At 39.9% G+C, this 17,608-nt stretch overlaps 1 protein-coding gene across 1 annotated transcript in view; it reads right to left on the reverse strand.

The window, feature by feature from the left end:
- CRB1 (crumbs cell polarity complex component 1) overlaps positions 1-17,608 on the reverse strand; it is a gene marked incomplete at both ends in the record, with an annotated part of 156,699 nt that overhangs the window by 39,839 nt on the left and 99,252 nt on the right. Inside the window, 1 exon segment of the mRNA XM_081325517.1 lies at positions 3,725-4,275. Coding sequence (XP_081181643.1) covers positions 3,725-4,275 — 551 coding nt within the window.

Consider the following 17,608-nt stretch of genomic DNA (forward strand, 5'->3'; position numbering starts at 1 on the left):
CAGGGCGGCGGCCTTTGCTCGGTCGTCAGTAATTTTACTGACGAGGAGAAATCCTTCAACTTGGCCGAGGTGTGATTGCCATCTCTCGGGATGGCGGGTATCAAACTCCCTCACACGGCCGAAGTTTGCCATGTCGTCCGGTCCTGGGTTGCTCCGATGGAAGTTAAAACTTCCGTGTCAGCTCTTGCCGGGAACTCTCTTCCTCGGCCGTGACTTCAGCTCCGGAGCGATCCCACCTTCGTCGCCAGTGAAGTAGCCGAAGGACCGCTCGGGACGACAGGCTAGTTAAACAACAAGTTTATTTAGAGCAAGGCAAAACAGAGAATAACTTGTCCGGCTTTTATAGCCGGCAGCTGGTAGCGAGGACCAATCAGATGTATTTATTTTGGCGCCGTGTCCGGCAGGGACCAATCAGCGTCGTCTTCTGTTGACAGCTCCGGCTTCCGCGTGGTGTGGTGTTTTGACAGCCGCGAGCTGTCAGTGGCTGCGCCTGCGCAGTGTGGCGGACGCTTTGACAGCTCAGTCTTCTTCACGGTCCGGAGTTTGACAGCCGCGAGCTGTCAGTGGAGGCGCCTGCGCAGTACGGGGAACTTTGACAGCTGTCAAAGTTCCCGCGTGTATTCCTGTCAGGCGGCTTCCCTTATATATGCTTTGACGATGCTTTTGTGCTGTTAACATATACACTCAAGGGAATGTTTACATCATGTTATATCATATATAATACACAAAGTGTCCTGTTTTTTTCCAATTAATTGAAAAGAGCACAGGAGAAGAAAGAATCTGTCTTTCTCATGGATTCCTCTCAAGCCACTAGTGGCAGTTAGTCTTGTTTTATTTTTCATATATTTTAATCAGGGATTTGACAGATTTGGTCTTCTAGATGTTGAGTAACTTTATCATCAGGATGGTCAATGGACTAAAAGAAATTTTCCATCCAATATTTCCCAAGCCATATGTGTTATCCATTCCTTTTACACAACGTTTACAGTGGAGCTGGCAGCCACTCCAGTGTATGCTAAGCAGGCAAACCCAATAAAGGGGTTTGGTGGCTCTAATCCATTGGTAAAATACTTGCTTCGAATGTCAAAAAATCCTCAGTTAATTTCCTGACCTGACCAGCTAAAGTATCTTAGGTAGCAGAGTTAGTGAAGACTTCTGATTTCAGGAAGCAAAAAACTTTCAACTTCTCTGCCCTTTCAAACAGCCGGGGGGATGGTGGTGGCTCCAGCTTTTATGAGAACAGCGGTACTGTGAGAAAGGAAGTTTAGTCTTCTGTGCCACTTTCTCTAGATCTAAATTGGATCCTAAGGCTGCTAGGATACCCACTTGGAAGTTGCCGTGGGGAACATAGGTAACATTTTGGGGCCTGAATTTCTTTTCCTGCTCTGGGCTAATAACTTTGGGGGAGGGAGAATTGATTAGACCAAAGAAGCAAGGAGAGTGGAGGGAGGAGAATAAATATTAGCCTTTCTCTTACTACTTCCCACAATGCAAAGTTCTCCATCCCAGGAATGACTTTATTATTATTATTATTTTCAAATGAAAAAAATTAGAATCCCATGTCAATACAGACAATACTGGTAGGCATACTAACAGTTTCATTGTATAGAAAACAGCTTTAACCAGCCAATTGTTTGTTTGTTTATTTTCATCCTAATTGTAGAAATGCTTCCTCTTTGGGGATTTTTGTCTTTGAACTGTGCCAACAAATTGAATAGAAGACAAACAGAAAACTAGTAAAACAAGAGCAAGATGTTTGAATACTTGTAATTTTAAAGTCTTGCTTTTATTTATTTATTTGTATTTTTATACAGTTTTATTAACATTCTTGTGCATTCAGCTGTGCAGAAACACAAGTTTCAGTTGAATGCCTGCTTGCATGGATGCATAATTAAATGGATGTAAAGGCTGAAGGAAAGCAAGGAGTCCAAGCGAAGGAGAGATAACTTCGGGATTCTCAAGTCAGAGGCACTGTCACGCCATAAAGTCATGAAGAATGAATGAAAAGTAGATCCTGTCTACTTTTAATATATAATATATATATTTATTACTACTGCCTAGGGCTGGTTAATGATTCTGACATCAAGTAGCACCAGTACATAAGCCCTCACAGAGCCAAAATTACAAATAGCATAATTGTCAAAGGACTCCATTAATGCATTCAGACATTCTCAGACCTACAGTTTCTTTCGTAATTTGAAGCAATCGAGAACTGTTGCTACTTCTGGAGGCCTAGAAATACTAAGAACGTACTAGGAACACTAGGAAGCAATCTGTGCTCATCCTTCAGCCGAATACTGGAAAAGCAACATTTAATCATTCTCCCAATTCTCTGAACTCTGAACTCTTGCAGCTCCTGGAACAACAAAAATCCTTTCCACCATTGCAATATACAAATAAAACAAATTGCCAGCTCTTTTTTTATCCATGTATTCAGGCTCCATTTGTCTGATTTCCATTAAAAGAAAGAAAGAAAGAAAGAAAGAAAGAAAGAAAGAAAGAAAGAAAGAAAGAAAGAAAGAAAGAAAGAAAGAAAGAAAGAAAGAAAATCTTAATAGTTACTGTTAGGGGACCTGGATGCCATTCTTATTGCATTAAAATGCTTCTTTCAAGTTGTGAAGAGAAATAATAGCCTGTCAGCATATATATTTTTTTGCAACCACATGCTTTCCCCTATAGTATTAACTATGGCTGCATCTTGTTCTTGAGGCTGGAATGCAGGGAGAAGCAAAAATGTCTATAAATAGGGATCAGATCTGCTTCTGCATTACTGCAAATTCCTTAGGTTGAAGTCTCCTCAGCTGGCACTTGTGAGGGGAAGAAAAAAAAACAAATAATGAGCAAGCACAAAGTACCGGTGAGAACTAGTCCTAGCATTTGAAAGCAGCAGAAAGCAGAGAAGAACAGAAAGAGATTGGCATAGACAAGGGTTAGGCGTTGTGTAAGTTCAGTTGTCATTCCTCTAGGCTCCATATAGAAGTGAAAATGAATAAGAAATATCATATTTTCCTAAAAAACTTTAGTGGTATAATTTAAAAGTGGAAAAAAGGGCAAACTCTTGAAGAGAAAAATCAGGCAAGCTTATAAGGAAATCATTAAAATGTTTGAGATTTAAATAAATAGCTGCTAAATGTGAAACATACATTGTATAAACACAGAATCCGCAACATAATATATTCCATAAGTCTGCATATTCCCTTGCATATAATTCATAGATAATAGTGTGGTTTTTTTAGGGTGCCATGTTTTATAAAGTGTTAAAAGTTGTGAGTTTTTTGTATGTCTAATCCATTTTTGGCTACTTTTATATTTCTTCAGCAATACAACATTCACTTCTTGTTTAACATTTTATAAACCTTGATGCCAGGTTTAAATGCCTGTAACATGCCCCATGATTAGCTTGTTCTGTAAAATGTGGTTTTAAAGTAATTATGAGAATATTTTGGTTTGGGAACTACAGTGAGTTCAAGTTGCTCTTAATGAACAGCAGCTTTGCTTACTGGTTATCATTACAGTATCGAGAGATTTAAGAGCTGTCCTTCCAGTCTAACAGACATTTTGTGGTATCATTGCCCGCAAACTGCAAAGCAGTTTGGCAAAATCTGATCTTACCCACCTTTTTCACAGACAGCCTTGAGATATTCTTACTGTCATATGTTGCTAAGGAATCCTACCAGGTCAAAGGGAAACCCTTTTTAATCATGGGAAGAACACGGATTCTTACCTTGCAGAGGTCATCTCCAATGCATCCTGCAACTACATTGATCAGGGTGCTCTTGCTGGTGACAGAATTCAGCAAAGTAGTGACAGGGTAAAATTCAAGTGGGTGGCTTCTCAGTCTTAAATCTTGAATACAACCTTTGAAATACCCTCCATTTAGAATGGTTTCTTGCTTGTCTGGTAAACCACCGATGTAGAGAATATCCCTTCTCTGTATTTTTATGAAGGATGTAGAAACAGAGCCCAAGTTTTTTGATGATTGGAACAAGTCCATCTTATCTGGCCCCATTTTTAAAGAAATGAAATAGAAATTTCCATCGTTCATAGTCTGCATACTTAAAAATTTCTTGGAGTGTGGACCTGACATTGCAAGTTTCCCATCTTCTAGCCAGACTTTGAGAAATAGGGACATGTTTCTTTCTAGACCAAATAAGAAGCCAAAAGGCTTGCGTGTTCGCACAAACATTGATATTGTGGCATTTTCATGACTTTCTTCTATGGAAAAAGCAGCATACCCAGTGGTTTCCTCTTGGCCAAATCTTCCTGGAATGTATTCTTGCTTTCGCATGAGAAAAAGAGAGAAATTAATGGCCTCTTTAATATAAAAATACTATTTGAGTATTAACATATCATAGATCAGTAATGCTCGGCACTGAATTTAAACTAAATATTTGACACTGATTATACTTTTAATGGTAAAATAAAAATGAGCTTCTCTACCTGATTTTAGAGTAATGACCTGTTGAACTGGCTGGTGTGTAGAGTTGCTAAATTTGATTTAAAATACAATGTCTCTTAAGTCAACTTGTATCACACGACCTGGTCATGTGGAGCCAACTTTCCAAAACAAGGATGGACTTGGGAGGGAAAGAGGACAGTCAGGACAGAATGAATGGAGTCTGGCCGAATCTGGGGCATACTCTTTTTTTTTAAATACTCCAAAGCTATGTTTCTAATAAATACATGTTTCTAACAATTTATTGATAAAATCAATCTGATTGTTAGGAAGCTCCCTTGAACAGCATATCAGCAAGAACATACACACATACATACAGTCGCTGGGTATTTTTCACTGATAAGTAATGCTAAATTTTCTTCCCGGTTTAGCACTCCTGGTACTGTCAGATACATTTCCATCCAACTTGAAATGAGAGGCAACTGTACTACTATTGGCTCTCCTCAGATTTCCTAGTTTTAATATGATTGGTAAAATCAGGTCAATGACAAAAAAATGTCAATGATATGGACTGGCAAACACATCAAATTACTGCAAAACCCAATTTTACTTTGGAAAGCACATCTTTATTTTTAAATCATCAAGCTATTTTGGAACAATTACAGTATCAATATATTGTAGAGAATTTGATGCATTGTATAGTGATATTTAAAGAAAAAAATTAAAAGATATCATATAATAAACCTTACTCCCTATGCAACCCAGGGAATTAGTGAAATGAGTATTATTACCCTGTACTTTCTATAAAGATAGCCATGCTCACTATTTGTTGGATTTCCTAATGAAATATATAGGAAGGCTGGATATATTTTGTATAAACTATCTTTTATCAAATGTGAATGACAGTGATTGCTAGGTTTCGTCAAATACTATAGCAAGTAAGGTCCAACAAGATTTTTTTTATCAGATGAGGAATAGATAAGGAATAGTTAAACACAAGAATAGGTTAACAATTTATTTAAAATTGTAAAAATGGAGTGTTTATGTGCATGCTTATATTTTTATAGTTCTGACCAAGGACTGAAATCACTCAATCAGTTTGGAAAGAAGGAAGTCGACTAGCTTCAATTGTTGGCCCAACTAAACATCAATCTGTTTGGCACAGTTCAAAGTAGAAAAATCAGCAAAGTGATGACTGAGTTTTTTTTGGTCATCAGTTGAAATAGTTTTTGTCTACAAATGAATGTAGTACCTCATTTCATTACAGTTCAATCACCTCATTTCCAGTTACATATCTTAGTGCCAGCATTCTCCTCTGACTTTCCCAATGATCCTTCTTTGAAACCCAAAGAGGAAAAAGGGAAAATGTGGAGTAACTCAAGTGAGTCTTCTCCAGCTAAGTGTCCCCAAGATCAGCCTTTAAGATGAAAAGCTGGAACTCGAAATAAAATAATAGACAACTCTACTCTGTTGACCAGTGCAGTGGCTTCATATCATTTATCAATTACAGAAACTAGTACTGTACTTCCCTGTAGCCACAGGTGTTTGAGGAAAGCTTTGATGAATAGAGTTACCAAAATAGGTTTCAACCTAGTGGGAATTTGGTTCAAGCCACAAAGCCCTGGGGTCCAAGGGAAATACAATTATTTACCAACCTGATATCTTGAAGCCCACTAGGACTGATCTGCTAAGGAAAAGTAGGTTGACAGTTTCACAATGCAGGACAGTCTTGGCCTAGAAGGACTTTTTATTTATATCTACGATTTTGTGACAGAAATAGATATTAAGGATGAGTGCCAAACTCTCTTAATGTTGCTCATGGCTCAGTCATAGATTCTTTCCTTCTGTTCTTGGGTCAGAATGGGCATGTGGTCCCATAGGAATAGTTCTTCAATTTTAACAACACAAGTAGAAATAGATCACTTTGAAAGACCTACAAATGTTTAGTTAGACCAAGAATTGAGGCTAGTCCGCTTTCTTCTTTCCATATTTTTTTCCTGCATGTAACTTGGAGTTGCCACAATTCATATATCATTTGATATGACATAGGCCTGGACCCTAGGGACACTTGTCCCATCCCACTGTAGAGCAAATTATTGTTTAGAGCAAATTATTCAAAACTTTTTAAAAACATGTAGTTTAGGGAAAGGCACAGTATAGTGAGGATTGGGTTCCACAAAAGGAATACTTGAATGAGAGCAAGAATTGTTAAAGTACTAGCCTATTTTGTTGCCCAACTGCAACAAGCATACATTCACTGTATTCTCATGTGTATTGTTGCTCACAGCTACAAAATATTGAAGACTAATTAGAACTAAGTTCTGTAACACACTCATCTTTCATAGAACAAGGAGCATTAAGAGCATTAAACTATTTAAAATCAACATCAGTCCATAAAAGCAATGCCTTACAAACACTATTCCCAGATTTTTCTTTCATATGCAGCACCAAAAAACAGTCGGGCTGAGATATCTGTAGGCCATTTTTTATTTATTTATGTTTGCCTGCAGCCTTTATTCTAATGAGCAATCCTAAGACCCATGAAAACAGGAGCGTGGTCACTGAGAAAATCCTTTTTGCAACTCTCAAAGGCTTCCTAGCTATTTTGGTTTATTTCAGGAAGCAAGTAAATCCTAGAGCCTGGAGAGAAAAGTTCACTTCAAAACCAAATGTAAAAATGCTTTAAATTTGGTAATGAAAGTGCCTTCCATTTCTCTCTCTATGTGTTTGTTAAACCCACATACATTATTTTTCTCCCCTGATTGAAATGGTGTTTTTAACTATAAAAGGTCCGTGTCCATTTCTCACGACCTGGGCAAACTCTTTCTTCCTCTATTAAGGGAGAAGTCATTTATCTTGCTGAAGGGTGAAAGCTTACGATGCAGCAAAGCCAGCAAGTGACAGGAAGAGCCACCACCTTACAAAGAGAGGAAACAGGGGGAATCTTCAAAAAGGTAGTCAAACATGCATGCAGTTCCCAATTACTCTGCTTCAAAAGAAATCTTGAATATGATCTGCAATTTAGCAGTTGCAGTTGGCCAAAATTAACCTCTTGAGCCATTGTGTCTGGAAGCTGATCCAAATAAATCAGTGGTTGTGTCCTTCTTGTTATGGTTCAGGGTGTAGTGAACAGGCTGCTCAGCCCTTGTTAACTGCTTGCCAACTTTTCTTGATTAAATTTGAATTCAAATAATATTCATTCCCATCAGGTTAGTACACTTGGTTACACCAGAATCATCCTGACTTCAGTTATCCCCCTCTCTTGGTGCCACTTAAAACTGGCCTTCCAAAGGAAAGATAATCACAGTAATGGAATACATGTTTTTTTCCCCAGGAATTCTGTCTGTCTGCTTAGGATTAGCCCTTGGCTCCTAATATAAATGTTTGAAATCCAGTAGTTTAGAAAAGTTCGAAAACTGTGAGCAAATCTCCCTTTCAAGCATTTTGTCCTATTTATAAAAAGTGAACTGGCAGCTCCAACTGCTGAAAGCTGTATTTATTCTATTTACTTAAAACATTTATATAGCTACTCATCTTCCAACCAGCTCTGGGAGGCTCCCTATCAAAAATTCTAGTTTAAGTGAGGTCTCCCAATACTGATACCCAATATTTTCACTCTAACTAAGGAAAAACTAAATTAAGAAATGCAATATGATTATGGTGCTTTAGTGTCCCATGCAGTTTGAGCCTTACAATTATTAAAGAAAGTGAAAACCAAATACCTTAATATTGTAAACAAATCTTTTTTTTGTTTGTTTATATTTTATTTTATTTTCTTATTCTTTACATACATAGGTTAATTTACCAAACAACGTGTGAGCTGAGATCATAATCCCTTAATACATATACAAATTTTACTTTTTGGTTCTCTTTTCCAACCATTTATAAAATAAGTTCCAGCTTTCATAATATTCTGATTCTTCTTTATCTTTTAATCTCATAATCTGTCCATTTCTGCACATTCCAGTATCTTCTTTATTAGTTCTTCTTCTGATGGTACTCGTTCATTTTTCCAGCATTGTGCATAGCTTATTCTTGCTGCAGTTATAATATGTAAAACCAAGTATGTATTTTGTTTATTAGTCTTTCCTGGTAACTTACCTAATAAAAATAATTCAGGATTAAATGTTACATGTTCTCCTAATATATTTTCTAGCCAAGTATGTATTTTCCTCCAATATTGTAAACAAATCTTGTCTTATCTCTTTTCATTACTGTAGCTGTATTTCACACATTTTTCACACACATTATTCTAAATTTTTAAATAACTTTTATTCTTCATTTTGTCCCATTTTATCATTGTGATGCATTGTGAAGCGAAAAAAATATGAATGTCTATGGAGATTCTCAGTTACCAGGGTCATGGTTGTCCTAAAGGTCTTTTTTCAAGAGGCAATTGGACTGTCTTATTTTTCTTTGGAGACATTTTGCTTCTCATCCAAGAAGCTTCTTCAGCTCTTACTGGATGGTGGGGAATGGAAGGATTTATATTCCTTGCAGACAGCTGGTCACTTGCATTCTTTTAGCTTCTCGTTGAGGCCATTTGGAGGTTTATCTGAAAGGACTGTTTTTAATCTTGTCCTGAACCTTGTCCCCATCAGGACAAGATTCAGCAGTCTATCTGCATTTAAAAGACAAATGTCACTCTTTTGAAGATAGCAAAGTCTACATTTTGGACAGAGAGGAACGCTGGTTTGAAAGAGGGGTCAAAGAGGTCATTTATGTCAAAATTGAACAGCTCTCTCTCAATAGAGGGGGAGGGATATGACATCATTTCCAATTTACAACACAGTCCTTTCAGAAGTTCCAAGAAGGCTCCATATCCATTTGCACCACTCAGGTGACCTTGAGGACAGAGATAAATTTTATTTATTTATTTATTTTATTACATTTATATACCGCCCTTTCCCGGAGGACTCAGGGCGGTTTACAGGGTAATTAAAAACCAAAAATACAAAAGTTAAAAACCAAGTTTAAAAAAGATTAAATTTATCCCTGTACAAATAAAACCCCAATTAAAATAAATTAATCCTCAGTCTGGGCCAGAGAGCTCAAAGAGCCAGGTCTTCAGGCCCCGGCGGAATGAACGGAGGTCGGGGGCAGTCCTCAGCTCCACTGGCAGCTGGTTCCAAAGGGCAGGCGCCCCCACTGAGAAGGCCCTATCCCTAGGTGTTACCCACCGGCAATCTCTTACCGGTGGGACCCTGAGAAGACCCTCCCTGTGGGAGCGCACTGGACGAAGGGAACTTGATGCCGGCAGCAGGTGTTCCCTCAGATACCCGGGACCCAAGCCATGTAGGGCTTTATAGGTGATGACCAGCACCTTGAATTTCACCCGGAGGGCAACCGGAAGCCAATGCAGCTCGCGGAGTAGAGGTGTTACATGGGAGTATCGGGAGACCCCCATCACAACTCGCGCGGCCGCATTCTGCACCAGTTGAAGCCTCCGAGTGGCCTCAACAACTCTTTAAAAGAATGCAAGTGACCAGGTGTCTGCAAGGAATATAAATCTTTCCATCCCCCACCATCCAGTCAGAACTGAAGAAGCTTCTTGAATGAGAAGCAAAACATCTTCAAAGAAAAACAAGTAAATCCAGTTGCCTCTTGAGAAAGCACCTTTGGGGGAAACATACGAAGTAAAATTATGAAACAAGGTTTCAGATATCTAGGGATGTTAAACATACTTTCAAGGTTTACAATATTTTTCCTATTTTCCTAAAAACAGTATTCTTTTTGAATGAGATTTCAAGATGATTAGGAAAGTATCCTATTAATATTGATTTGAGTGAATAAAAAATGAGATTATTTCCTAATTTCCTTTCCCTCTGTGGGTGTATGTGCATTCTTAAAATGTTGGATGCTGAAAATTGAGAAGAATATTGTGGCCAGAAAGACATCTCAAATAATTTCTAATCATTCAGAACAGCTCTACTGGAAGCAAAAGCTCCTCTTGGAAGACGGATGGTTTTAATTTTGCTTCATAAAGAAGCAAACGTATTTACCAGATGTACTTCTCTTTTCCAAAGTTTTCTTTTCAAACCTTTGGATAAATTGCTGCCAAACTTCAAAGCTGTCGACTACAATTATGGCTCCTGCAATGTCATTTTCCAATAGGAATAAGTGGTGAAAAAAATGTAGGTGTGGACCACGAAGAACAGTACAGAAATTATGGTATTTTTAAAATATAGGAATGCATTTCCAAATAAAAATACCTAGCAAACTGTTTTATCAGACAGAAGCTCACACGAATCCCTATAATTATGATAAATTGCTAAATTCAGCACAATTATGTTATACCAGATAGAAGTGGGGTATCTGAATTGAAACAAAGATCTATAAGGATATTTGTCATGCACGTTCTATCTTCCTACTTTTCCTGCTTGGTGCAGGGGGAGGGGGGAAAAAACGGAACACCACCTTTTTGGTAGGAATATTTTAGCTTCACTTTTTGGCGTGAATACTGTTGTGTAGTGAGTTCTTTGCACAGGAAAGGAGACAAGGCAAGTGAGTTCAACAAAGCTCATGGTTTATTGCTTGCAGGATCTGAACTGAGAATTGGGCTGCAGCTTGCAGCAATTTATAGCCTGGCCCCTAGGTGGCAGCCAATAGGTTTAAAGCAACCCATTGCCGCCTAGGGGCAGCAAATAGCAGCACCGGAGACCTGGAGTCTGGGTTGCTGGAGAGCCGTTAGCTGCTCCAGCTTACCACGTGGTGTTACAATGAGCCCAATACATAACACCCCTCCCCTCTTAGATCAGACAAACATCATAGCAATAATTGGCAAATAGTACAAGTTACAAGAGTGAACATCATAGCAACTTTTGTAAAACAGTACAAGTTACATTAGATTAGCCAGAATGAATAGACTTCAATTATAGCACAGAAGACAGTTAACATCATAATCAGCTAGATAAGAAGGAGGCTTGCGTGCCCTTGTGGAACACCTTGGGGTTCCAGTCACTTTCTGGTCTACCAGTTTACCCACCGGGCCAGGTAGACCAATGTCTCTTGATGCACTTGAGTCAAAAGAATTTGCTCTCTGGCTGGCCTCTCCAGGTTGGCCCACCCCAGAGTCATACTGATCAGCAGAGTTGGCACAGCGGTTGTGCTGTTAAAGTCTGGTTGGCTTGCTCCTTCAGGGGATCCATGTTGCACTGCTGGACTCCGCTCCTCTAAGCCCAGTTCCTCATTGGTTAAGAAGGAACAGTCTTGAGAGTCCATGTATCGGCTGGCTTGGCTTCCAAGGGAGGGACTTATGATGCAGTCCTCGCTTAGTGGCCATTCTGGAAACCGTTTTCTGAGTTGATCGATGTGGCGTCTGACGACTCGCCCTCCCTCCAGCCCCACTTCGTAAGAAAGGGGACCAGATGATTTGGTAATTTTACCAGGAACCCACAGATTCCCATGTCCATAGTTTCTGGCCCAAACCCAATCGCCCACTAGTAGCCCCCTTGGGGGTTTTGGTCAAGAGGCTTCTGCTGCCACTCTATCTGGATGCAACCTGTCCAGTTTAGTGATCAGTCGCCTCCCCCAACGAAGTTCTGCAGGACTTTTGCCTGTAGCAGTGCAGGGTGTAGAATGCTGGCAAAGTAAAAAATCTGCCAGTCTGTGATGCAGTCACCTGTTACGATGCATTTGAGTGATTCCTTCATGGTCCTCACCATTCATTAAGCTTTACCATTAGAAGACGGGTAAAAGGGGGCAGACGTTGCATGTCTGATAAGATTTGCTCTTAGGAAGACCTGAAATTCAGTAGCAGTGAATTGGGCCCCATTGTCTGAAACTAAGACATCTGGCAACCCATGTGTGGCAAAGAGTTTTCTCAGCACCTGGATGGTCCTAGCAGTAGTCATGTTTGCAACTGGGATTACTTCCAGCCATTTGGAGTGGCTGTCCACCACTATGAGGAAGAGCTGTCCCTGAAAGGGCCCAGTGTAGTCTATGTGAATTCTAGACCAGGGAGTATGCGTTACTTCCCACCTGTGAACTGGGGCGTGTGGCATCTCAGGCCTAGATTGCTGGCATGTATAACAATTATGTACCTGTGCCTCAATGTCCTTGTCAAGGCCAGGCCACCAAAGGTAGCTTCTTGCTAAAGTTTTTATTCTGACAATGCCTGGATGGCCCTCATGTAATGACTGTAAAATCCTGTCTCTCAGTGACAAGGGGATTATGACTCTGTTTCCCCATAGGATCCACCTCTTGTGAGCTGATAGCTCATGTCTTCTAACAAAATAACTCTGAAACTCAGAGCCTGGGCTTTTATCTAACCACCCCGTGTGTACCCATGAAAGCACTCTACTAAGTGTTCTATCTGTAGCTGTTTCTGCAGCAACATCCCCAGCATGGAGGGAAAATTCTGGTAGGTCCTGAATGGACAGAATTCTGGCTGCAGGGGCCAGGTCTGGTTCCGTTAGTGGCAGTGGAAGTCTGCTGAGGCCATCAGCATGGCCCATTTCTTTACCAGGTTTGTGAACCAATTTAAATGTGTATGCAGATAAGAAAATAGACCATCTCAACATTCTTGGGGAAAGTATGTGGGGGGTTTGTTTGTCTGTTGTGAAGAGTCCCAACAGTGGTTTGTGGTCTGTAAAGACCGTGAAGTCCCTGCCATATAAATAGTCATGGAATTTTTTTATTCCAGCTGCAATGGTTAGTGCCTCTTTGTCAATTTGAGCGTAGTTACGCTCAGCAGAGGACAGTGTCCTTGAATAAAATGCAATAGGGACTTGAGTTCCATTCTTTTCTAAATGACTGAAGACTGCCTCCACCCCATACGGAGATGCATCACATGCTAAACAGACTGGTTTAGTCTCCCTAAAATGAGTTACAGTGGATTTAACTGACAATAGTCCTGGAAGCTTTTTTCATGAATGCTGGTCCATTTCCATGGAGATTTCTTATCTAAGAGCCTGTGAAGAGGCTCTGCCAATGCAGCCTTGTTAGGCAGGAAGGCATGGTAGAAGTTGAGGAGGCCCAAGAATGCTTGTAGCTCTCCTTTGGATTTAGGACTAGGAGCCAATTGAATGGCCTTCACTGTGGATTCAGCAGGGTGAATACCGTTAGCATCAATTCGAAATCCTAGAAATTCTGTTGAAAGAACCCCAATACTACATTTACTCTTCTTTAATTTAAGACCTGCTTCTCAAAGCTTCTGTAAGACAGCCCTGAGCCTGCTGGCTAACACTTCTGTAGATTCTCCAGGAATAAGTACAAACACCCTGAATGCCTTTAAGTGTGCGTTCCATGATTCCCTGAAAAATGCCTGGAGCAACACTAACTCCAAATTGTAAATGCTTTACTTTGAAAGTCCCCCTGTGAGTCACGATCGTCTGAGCCACGGCTGTGGCCTCATCAACCGGCAGTTGCTGATAGGCCTGTGCTAAATCTAATTTAGCGAAAATAGTGCCCCCTTGCAAAGAAGCTAAAATGTGGTTCACCACTGGAACAGGGTAAGCATGTTGTTTAAGGGCTTTGTTAATTGTACATTTATAGTCTGCAGATATTCTGATTTCTCCGTTGGCCTTAAGTGGAGTGACTATAGGAGTTTCCCACTCCCCACCATCAACTGGTTGTAAAACACCCTGTTCTACAAGCTTGTCCATTTCTGAGTCAATTTTATGTTTGAGGGCAAAAGGGACCCTTCGAGGCTTCACCCTAATGGGAACTACATTGAGATCTAACTTGAATGAGATAAGCGGGCCTGTGTATGTTCCTAGGGCTGAATCAAAAAGGTCTGCAAAGTCATCGCAAACTGATGAAAGGTTTGCAGCTTGTGTCTGGTTGATACCAGTTATTTGAATGCCTAAAGCATCAAAACAATCGAGTCCTATTAGACTCGTTCTCTGGCCCCCTACTACTATGACATCCAGGTGCCCATAAAACCCCTTAAATTTTACGGCCAAGGTGGCTTCCCCCTTAACTTTGACTTGAGCATTTTGAAAGTCAGTTAAAATTATGTCAGAGGGCTTTAGCTTGGCCCATTTTCTACTGCGACTGCACATGAAATTGAAGGTGTCCAGGGAAATAATGGAGACAGCAGAGCCAGAGTCCAACTCCATTTTACAAGGGACTCCTTGTAGCTCCACCTGCAGTTTGAGTTTAGGTTTGAGGAGGCATCGGGCCCAAGTGTGGCATACACTTCTACAAAACCCCACACTAAATGGACCCTGGGCCCTGGTACCTCTCCTGGTCGGATCTTCCGACTAGTGTTTGGGTGGCCGGTCCCTCTGGCGAGCTCTGCAAACTGCTGCGATGTGGCCTGTTTTGCTGCAGGCCCTGCATGTGGCTGACCAGAATCTGCAATCAACGCATTGGTGGTTGCCACTGCAACTTTTACATCTAAGTAAGAGAACTGCCTTGTAAGTGTTCTCTTGCTGTTTGCTGCTGCAGTGCTGTGCATCAGGTTGCTTGTGAAGCTTGTTGACTTCAGGATCTTCTTCCTCCAAAGATTCCTCTGAGTGTTTGGCGTCCTTGTGGTGGACCGTTTCATCTTGTTTCATCGTTTTGGTGAGCTGGACTGTTTGGACTGCACCCCCGGTGGCTTCACCTGCCATTACTTTGTCTTGGACTTTGATGAAGGTTAAATTCAGTCTGGCAAAAAGTCTTTGCTGGAGCATTTGGTTCTGTAGGCTGCAGACGAGCCGGTCTCGCAGTCGCTTCTCTATGTTGGAAAATTTACAGAGGCGTGCAGCCTGACTCAAGGCCGTGATGTATTCTGACACTCTTTTGCTGGGCTGCTGCATTCGCTGTTCAAACTTGAAATGTCAAGCAATTACTGACATCTTTGGCTGGAAATGCTCTCCCAGCTTTTCCTTGAGGTCCGCATAGGAAACTGCCTCCAGCAGCGTTGGGGTGAAGAGGTTTTCGGCCAGATCGAATGTATCAACTGGATTGGCAATTTTTGATGAAAGTTTTAGATAAAATGAATTTTGGGGATAAATTTTTACAACCAATTAGGGCATTATATCAAAAACAAACTGCCCGAATAATAGTAAATAATAGTTTGACTGAAGTATGCAATATTGAAAAGGGTACAAGACAAGGGTGTCCGTTATCACCTTTATTATTTGTATTAACATTGTAGATATTATTGATTAAAATACGGAATTCGGAAAAAATTAAGGGTATTCAAATTAGAGATCAGGATTATAGACTGAGGGCGTTCGCAGATGATCTGGTTGTTACGGTGACCCAGCCAGAAAATTCTGTTGTGGACCTGATGGAGATAATAATGCAATATGGGAAGGTTTCTGGATTTAAGGTTAATGTACAAAAAACTAAAATATTAGCCAAAAATATGACAGCACCGCAAAAGGCCCTTTTAGAAGGGTTAACTGGATTCGAGATTGTTAAAAGGGTTAAATATTTGGGGGTGTATTTGTCACCCTCAAATGCAAAGTTATATAAAAATAATTATGAAAAGCTATGGGGAAAAATTCAAAAAGAATTGGAGAGTTGGGAAAAATTGCAATTGTCTTTACTGGGAAGAATTGCAGCAGTGAAAATGAATGTCTTGCCTAAATTTCTATTTTTATTTCAAATGATACCGATTCTTAAAAAAGATTCAAATTTGGAGGAATGGCAACGGGGTATCAATAAATTTGTATGGGCAGGGAAAAGGCCACGAGTTAAACTTAAGATTATGCAGGATACGCGTGAAAGAGGTGGTCTTAAAATGCCCAACTTTAAATTATATTATGAAGCTGCTGCGTTGGCAGGGATAAGTGATTGGATTAATTTGACACAAGGGAGATTATTAAATCTTGAGGGCCACGACTTGTTATTTGGTTGGCATGCATATTTACTGTATGATAAGAAGGTAGATAATGTGTTTAAAGTGCATATTTTAAGACAGGCATTGCTGAGAGTTTGGAAAAAGTATAGACATAAGTTAGATTACAAGATACCGTTGTGGGCAATTCCGAAACATGCAATAGAAAACATAAATGTTGGCTTCAAACATGATGTGGCTATGTACAAGGAGATCTTAAGTTTGGAGAGGAACGTATGGTGTTTGAAGCCGTATAGTCTTTTACGAGATGAGAAGATTGTTCAAACTTGGTTTCAATATGGTCAATTACGGGCCAGGTGGAAAGAAGACCAGAGAATTGGTTTTTCAATGACTGATGAAAATTTGGTAAAGCAAATTAGAAATCAGGGTCCAGCACATATCAAACGGATATATCTTGCATTGATAGAAATTGACTCAGAAACAGAACTTGTTAAAGATTGTATGATAAAGTGGGCTCAGAATATTCAAGAAGTTATCACAATGGACACTTGGGAAAAGATCTGGGTGAGGAATGTAAAATTTACACAAGCTCAAAACTTAAGAGAAAACTTTTACAAAATGTTTTATAGGTGGCATTTAGATCCTAAAAAGCTTGCAAGTATGTATCCGAACTATCAACCTAAATGTTGGAGATGTGGTGGTGAAGATGCAACGTATTTTCATATATGGTGGACCTGTAAAAAGGTTAAGGCTTTTTGGATTAAAATCTGGTGGAATATGCAGAAGATTTTTAAGCAAAGGATAAAGTTTTGTCCGCAATTGTTCTTATTGGGCATAATTACAGATACTACTGTTGTGGACACCAAGTTGATGCTGAATTTAATTACAGCAGCAAGACTTTTAGTAGGTCAATATTGGAAGAAGGAGGAACTCCCGACTATAGAAGAATGGACTCTTAAAGTTTCTGACCTGGCGGAAATGGCAAAGATTTCGGCTTATTTGAAAGATCATTCACAACAACGTTATATTATGGAGTGGAAAAAGTGGATTGATTATATCCAGAACAAATATGGGACTAAAAAGTATCACTTAGCATTTGAATAATTTTTTTCCCCTTTTTATGTAATATTAGTACTGCTTGTAGTCATTTCATATGAGCTAGAGTGCGATAGACTTAATAGTTTATTGTTGTTAGCATATGGTTGTTTATGATTGTTTTCTGCTTTTATACCTTGTATTTAGCTCTGGGAAGTCGGGGAGGGGGGAGGGGGGAGGGTTAGGGAGGGCTAGGAAGGGGTGGGCGGAGGGAGGGGGGGAGGGATTGTTAAAGATAAAATGTATTGTAAAACTTTTCAATAAAAAAAACACAAATACATTTGAATCCAAACTCTGGAGGCAGCTCAGACTGAGTCAGACATATCTGAGAAGAAAGCTCAAATCAGTACAGTTGGATGGATATATGTCTGCTTAATATGAAT

The sequence above is a fragment of the Vipera berus genome (genome assembly GCF_964194415.1).
Source record: "Vipera berus genome assembly, chromosome: 3".
Taxonomy (NCBI): domain Eukaryota; kingdom Metazoa; phylum Chordata; class Lepidosauria; order Squamata; family Viperidae; genus Vipera; species Vipera berus.